General features: G+C 39.7%; 1 protein-coding gene across 1 annotated transcript; it reads right to left on the bottom strand.

Moving 5' to 3' along the window:
* Positions 1-589: 589 nt before the first annotated feature.
* kdelr2a (KDEL endoplasmic reticulum protein retention receptor 2a) lies at positions 590-6,538 on the bottom strand. The gene is made up of 5 exons (XM_087839791.1): positions 6,275-6,538; positions 4,144-4,244; positions 3,888-4,046; positions 3,519-3,771; positions 590-1,838 (listed from the first exon to the last, which is right to left on the bottom strand). The coding sequence occupies exons 1-5, from the start codon at positions 6,363-6,365 to the stop codon at positions 1,804-1,806; spliced, it is 639 nt and encodes a 212-aa protein (XP_087695917.1). The 5' UTR covers positions 6,366-6,538; the 3' UTR covers positions 590-1,803.
* Between the last annotated feature and the right edge of the window lie 332 nt (positions 6,539-6,870).

The raw sequence follows: 6,870 nt of genomic DNA, 5'->3' as shown, positions 1-6,870 counted from the left end.
CATCTCCAAAACCTGGAAAACCTGCTCCCGGGTTGTTCTTGGAAGAGTTACTGGGACAAGGATGAGAAAGTCCAGGCTGACGCTGAACACACCACGTGTACTCAACAGTATCTTCAATTCAAATATATGAAAAGTAAGAGTGAGTGAGTGATACGGAAATCCTGACAAATCCCATTTTGTTTAAACTGTATATGCTGGAATTTTATTGCAAGTAAATGCTGCTTTACTTTCCCTCACATGCTCTATTTTGGTTGGTTGTTTTTTAAGCAATTCTATTCACTCTGTAGCAAGTATATGAATTACTTTGTGTAGTAGCCCTTGATGGTTGACAGTCACAAGCCAGACACTTCTGTTGCTCATCTTGAACTGTCCACAGCCAAAGGTGTGGAGGATCTTAAGTCTTTATTTTTATCTCTGGCAGTTCATCTACCTTTCTTCCTTCATTTCTTTCCTCTTGCCTCCTTCGGGACCTATTTTTTTCTTTCTCTGGTTATCATCATTTGTACCTTTGCAGATTATATATTTAACAAAAGACATTACAATTTCGATTGGAAAAATAAAAATCACTCACACACACACACACTAGATATGATTCTCATAAAATCTTTAATGGAGGTGATAACATGCAAAAAAAAAAAGAATAAAATGAATCAATTATTTAGGAACGCCACTATAAAAAGAAACGAGAGGCCTTTTTAGCAATGCACCCGTTGGTGACCATCGCACCTTCTTAATAACTGAGCCATACAGGAAACAACTGAGATGTGACAATGTGCTGGAGGATAAACAGGGAAGCATCCCCATTGTGGGAAAAGTGGCGATTAGTTTTGTCCCCATTCCCAACACTTCAGGATCCACGTAACTGGCACGTCGCCACCGGAAGGCGTTCATGAGTTTGTTGCTGGGGTGCGGTGAGAGTTTGTGCTCTGTCGACATCTATAAATGTGATGCAGCATTTATTCAAGACTGTGTGAAGCTATATAACAAAGAACAGTGAGCATAATATAAACCGTTACCAAGCATCCTTATTTGAGACATTGGGAAAATACTGATACCTGCGATAAAATGATTGCTGGCATTAAAGTCATTCATTTCATGGGTTACTTCTTGAATTTAAGATCAAACTATTAATTCTGTTAAAATGTTCATTTAGAAAGCCATGATTTACAAAATAATGAGCATGCTGGTGCGAAGTTATGTTGACCTCTTTAAACATTACAGAAAAAAAAAAAAAAAAAAAAAAACGTGATACATGTATTAGAGGATATGCATACCTTAAAAAAATGCAAAAGTAAAAAGAATTAAAAAAAATACTGTGAGAAACTGTGAGAACTTTATCAGGCACTCTGATACATCACTCTTTATCTCACGCTTTAATAAGACTGTACATTTTGTGCATTTCATTACCAAGTCAAACAAGGTACTTATCAAAGTCGACCACCATGGACGATGTTTTTCTTAAAAAAAAAAAAAAAAGAAGTGCATACACCTCACATGTAGCGAAAAAAAACAAAAAAAACAAAAACCAAATCCTTTTCTCCTATTTGAACAGCAATGAAAAAAAGCTTAAGGCAAGATGCTGAACACAAAAATCCAATAGTTGATCTGGACTGATCTTTGTTCAGCTCTGGTGTTTGTTGGCATTTACCAGTTCCATCAGTAATCATCAAGAAGACTAGTGTTTTTCCCCCCGATAGTTGGCTCTCTGTCTCAGGCGTCTTTTACTACAGGTCATGAGAATCCATGACTTCCTCTCCACACCTCCTGAGTCTGCTCGGAGTCGCCGTCTCCTTCCATGCTTTTTTATGCTGGCAGGCTCAGCTTCTTCCCTTTCAACACTGAGGGATATAAAGTTAGACAGTCATCAGGAGAGAGCCATCTTTATTCCTGCAGCCACACTTTATTTATTCCACTGTGCACTGACACTACACATGTAGGATCACTTAAAAATGGACCATTCCTCAGTCTGTGTTCCCTCTCTGTGGCTCAAAGGCTTTGGGAAAGCTGTCTTTTAAAGATGAACCGATCACTAATGCTACAAATTAAACATTCATTTTCATTTCCAGCAACTCTCTCTTTTGCATTCAAACAGTGTGGCGTTACCTGATACAAGCTTTCATGTTAAAAGGTTAATTGATGACTAGAAAAATCCTTTAAACAGCAAACAGAAAGATGTGTGAGCCCCCATTGTGCGGGAGCAAAAGGACAAGTACATCCAAGTGTGTAGTTTTGCGCAGCAGTCACATTTGATGAATACAATCGTGAGTTTTCAGGAAGAGCCAGAGATTTTCTGGGTGACGTCAAGCTTTTTCACAGCAGTTAAGAACGCCCTCTGGCTCTTTTGAGTTAAACTGTTCCAAGAACTATGTCCCCCGTGCAGAGAATAAAAGTTCCTTTGACGTGTTGATGAATGAAAAACAAACATATTTCTCATGTTCAATCCACTTGCTTTTATATGGATGCTTAACACATTTGCCTTAAATGAGAGCCCTGGTTTATTTCTGGGAAAGGACACAAACCCAGGGGGTCACAAGCTATGGGACGAGCCTGATTAAATGAGATTGGGATTGCGTCAGGAAAGGCAACCAATGTGCCAAATCAAACATGCAGATCCGTCAGCTGTGATGACCTTTTAAAAGGTCAAAAATAAGGGAGCAACTGAAAGTTCCAGATAAGAATGTTAAAAAAAAAAAAAAAAATCATCCAAGTTGCCCCAATCAACAAGCTACAAGTAACAACTAACAACCAACAAAATGAGATCCATTTAAAAAAGGAACTTAAAAAATATCAACTAAGTTAAAATCTAACAAACTTACAAAAAACATCAAATTTGAGTTTCCAAAGATCTCTGTAGTGACAAACGAATGTCTCCACAGATGCAGCAGTTTTCTCTAATAACGCTGTTTAAACAGTGGATTGGTTTTAATGGCTCTGAAAGCCCTTCGACAGACTGGCGAACTGCTCGGGCTGTATCCTGCCTTTTGATTTGTGCCAGCTGGGATTTGCTCCAGTCACCCCCATGTCCCTGAATTAGATAAGCTGAAGGAAATGCATGGGTGGGTTTTCAAAGCACTGTAATTTGGCTTTGTAAAATAGAAAGAATATTAAATAATAATAAAATACAAATTCAGTTGATGCTAACAACCATCAAACCAGCTGGGAATTTCCAAATCATTGCACAACATCTCCTTTATGCCTTTCCCGGGACACTCGATTTACAGTAACATAAGGAGGGAATTTTGTCTTAAACAGCCATAACTTAGGAGAATTTTCTTTCAGGAAACTTGCGCTGCTGAAACGTCAGATTAGCGTAGGCTGAACTCTAGGATGAGGTTTTTCCAGGGAACAAGACACTGGATGTTTACACTCATCACTTTCATCAAATTTAAGGAATGATTTCAGGGCCAGCGAGGGCACAAGGAGCAACTACATCAACTAAAGTGTCCCCACATATTTCACGTCTATATAAACAATAACAAATTAGCCAATATCTGAATAATATTGATGCTTAAACCCACCTTTGGTGACATAAAGATAGAAGAAGTCACAGTAGAGGACAGTCTGGACCACACCAGCCACTATGGCAATCATGTCAAAGAAGCCCTCAAAGTAGAAACGCCAGATCCAGTTGAAGAGGTAAAGGGCCCGATACAGCCCCAGGCAGAACAGGTAGTGGGTGGTGATCGTCTCAGCCTCCCCGGTCTTGCTGATCATGAAGAGCTGAGGCAGAATTGCCACCGACTCCAGATAGATGGAGAATGTCCACAGGATCTGAAGAAGATATTTACATATTCAGGAACACAATTTTACATTTACTCCCAAAATGTCTGGTTTGGAATAGATCATGTGCCTCACACTTTGACTGCGATACAGCAGTTTGAACTCACCTCCAGGGGAGAGAAGTCATGGTTAATGAGAACAGAAAGACCCCCGACAGGAACCACCAGGAACTCCACTCTGAAACTGTCGTGGTTTCCATCGTAGGTGGCCCTGAACTTCGCGTAGATTAGGTATACGGTGGCATATGCGCAACCAATGTAGATCACCTGGCAAACAACAAAGAACAGCCTGTCACTGAAGTGTTCTGGGAGAAATGGTGAAACCTATGTCAGGGTCAGGTCTGTGTGGTTGGTGGTGTCTTACCTTCATGCATGTGTTATACAGGGAGATGAAAGAGGTGAACAGATCCAAGTAACGTGTAGTGAACACAAGAGCAAACAGAATTTGGCTCTTTCCAGAGATGCCTTAAAATATCAAGCAGAAACACAGTTTAGGCTGACATATACCTCAGCAGTTCACACAAAGCTTCACAAGCAGCCTGGGCAAAACACAAATCGTGTTTTTTTCTTTATTGAACAGTGACATCTGCTGGAAAAACAGATGAAACAAAAAACAAGACAGTTTCTTTTCATTTGGATTCATTTTAAAGGGTTAATGGAATAATGAGTGATGTTAGCCTGTCCTGATTTGCCCATGGGACTCCAGTTTTTCCCACGTATCCCAAATACGTGGAGATTAGATTTTTATTTTGTTTTTTTAAGTAGCTGTGAATTGTTCATATCTGTGAGCATGAGTAAAACTGTTATCAGACTTCATGTCCTGTCCAAAGTGTACCCTGTATCTTCCCATGATACAGGGTACACATGATTCAAGAACATGATGCACGACCTCAAAACCACAATCAGGTCCTAATTCTCCAGGAATCTCAACTAGTGTTTGCTCGACATTCATTCTTTCATCAAGTGGCATCTTCACTCTCTGTGGCACATTTGACTTTGGCCTGTTCAGTGTGTCTTTTTGGAATCTATAACAATCTTTCCTGAACAATGTCAAATGTTTTGATCCATGTTCTTTATATTCTTAACTGATATCACACTTTTTAAGGGTATTTTGGGTCGGTCATCGTGTGCCCTGATCTACCGGTGGCAGTGGTAAGAGACAGGCAATGTGGGGAAATAAATAAAATAATAAATAATAGGAGACACTCTTTATAAACAGCCGTGTTTTTTCAACCAGTTTCCACAAGTAGACAATATTCAAAATTATTGGTCATTAAAATCAATGACCTCAGATCAGAAGATGCTATATGTTAAGAGTATGTATATTCAGAATAAAAGCAAATTATTTGTATGTTCATTGTATGTTGATGTCACGCTGAGTGCATATTCATTGTCTTTCAATTTTAATGACAGACCAGTTCAATTAACAGCCTCTCAGATTTACTTTGAGTCATCTCTTCCTCAACACAAGTTAGATTTTCTCTTGGTTTCGTTTCATTGGGGATCTCCATAAGGAGTCGTGTAAGTGACCGTTAAGACCTATACGTTTTAATAAATCAATCAATATTTTATTTATTCCTTTAACGACACAAAACTTCCAGTACCTTCAGATTTAACACAAAGCTACATATTCTTCAGGTTTTAGCTTTTCACCCAAAACGCATGCGTCAACTTTTTTAATCAATCACAAATCTTTATCGAAAGTGGGACACAAAACTGCCCCCCTTCTATGACTTCTCTATGACTTTAGATAATCATAGACTGCATAACTGCTACCTATGTTGTTAGTTATTATTATTAATGCCTAAATTTGTATGTGAGTCTATAAGCATAAAATGCATTTTTAAATAAGTAAAACTTTGTACAAACTCTTTTTAGCAGGTTTGCTACTTCCGTAGCGCTTTCTAGAACGCCACGTCAGAAGCCAGACCCAAAAAATCGAGCCCCTCACACTTATACAGTCAAACTATCCGAGCAGGAGTAAATGGATGTGAGGTGGAGGGGGTGGTGCTGAAACGTAGAAGCAGAAACTGCAAAAAGTTGTTCTAAATATATTTGTTAAAGATTCCATTAATGTGCTTAATTGTCCAGTAAGCAGTAGGAACCCAACTGACCGCACTCAACCCACAGCTCGGAGAACGATTAATGTACAAAAGGAATTCATTCAAAGTCAACCGTTACTTTGGTGTGTTTGCGTTATATTTTCCACCAACTTTAATATTTCACTCTCTAACTGCAGCAAACTTAGTAGTAGCTTGTGATGGAGATGCAGGCAGCACTTTTTAGCTGCCATCATCAGTTAGCCCATTCAGCAGCTATTAGCCGCTGCTTCAAATGAATGAAGAGGAAACGTTAGCATTGCTAGGTAGGTAGCTTAGAGGTTGCTGCCTTAAAAGATCAGATTTTTTTTTATCAATTAACACAAGTGAAACGGAACTAGTGACATTAGAAAACCTCACTGTAGCATTTATATTAAAGCTATATCCGGTGCTCACCTGCACACGACCTGCTTTTCCATATTTTGAGTAGCAGGATGATGATAGCAGCCAGATGAGAAAGATCTCCTGTGAGCCTGAAGATGTTCATAGCTGCGAAAAGAAAAATAACAGAGACACAACTGAGAAGCTAACGTGGACTCTGAAACTGGTCACGCTTGATCCTGCCTGGTGTGAAGGATTCTTCTGCTCAACTTGGAGGCACAACACACCGGGATTCACGGTCTTGAAAATATGGCGAGAGTGCAGGTCGACGTGGAAGGGGGCGGGACAAAACACATAGACAGATTTGCATTGGACCAGAGAATGAGTGACAGCTTGAGAGGACCCGCCCACAACAAGCACGACGCTGAGAACATGAGCCCTGGTTGAATGAGGAGGGGTCATCACAGACTTGTAAACCCCATAAACCTAATAACTGGCTGTGCCATCCGTGGCAGCAAGAACTGGCTGTTGATATGATTTTCTTTTTATGAAATGCTCTCATCAAAATGTTTTTTCTGGCATACGTAAGACCAGGCTTTGTGATCTTTTTAGTCATCAGTGGTTTTCTCCATGGAATCCTCCCATGGAGGCCATTTTTGCCCGGTCTCTTT

This window comes from Neolamprologus brichardi, chromosome 4 (genome assembly GCF_056152115.1).
Source record: "Neolamprologus brichardi isolate AB-2024 chromosome 4, ASM5615211v1, whole genome shotgun sequence".
In the NCBI taxonomy this organism is placed as follows: Eukaryota; Metazoa; Chordata; class Actinopteri; order Cichliformes; family Cichlidae; genus Neolamprologus; species Neolamprologus brichardi.
This window is presented reverse-complemented; position numbering and strand designations above follow the sequence as displayed.

Bases quoted from the DNA above. Each gene is read 5' to 3' on its own strand.
- kdelr2a (XM_087839791.1), bottom strand. From the start codon at position 6,365: ATGAACATCTTCAGGCTCACAGGAGATCTTTCTCATCTGGCTGCTATC. The intron at 4,245-6,274 runs GTGAGCACCGGA...TGATATTTTAAG, and splicing joins GAAAAGCAGGTCGTGTGCAG to GCATCTCTGGAAAGAGCCAA. The intron at 1,839-3,518 runs GTGGGTTTAAGC...TATATCCCTCAG, and splicing joins CTATCTTTATGTCACCAAAG to TGTTGAAAGGGAAGAAGCTG.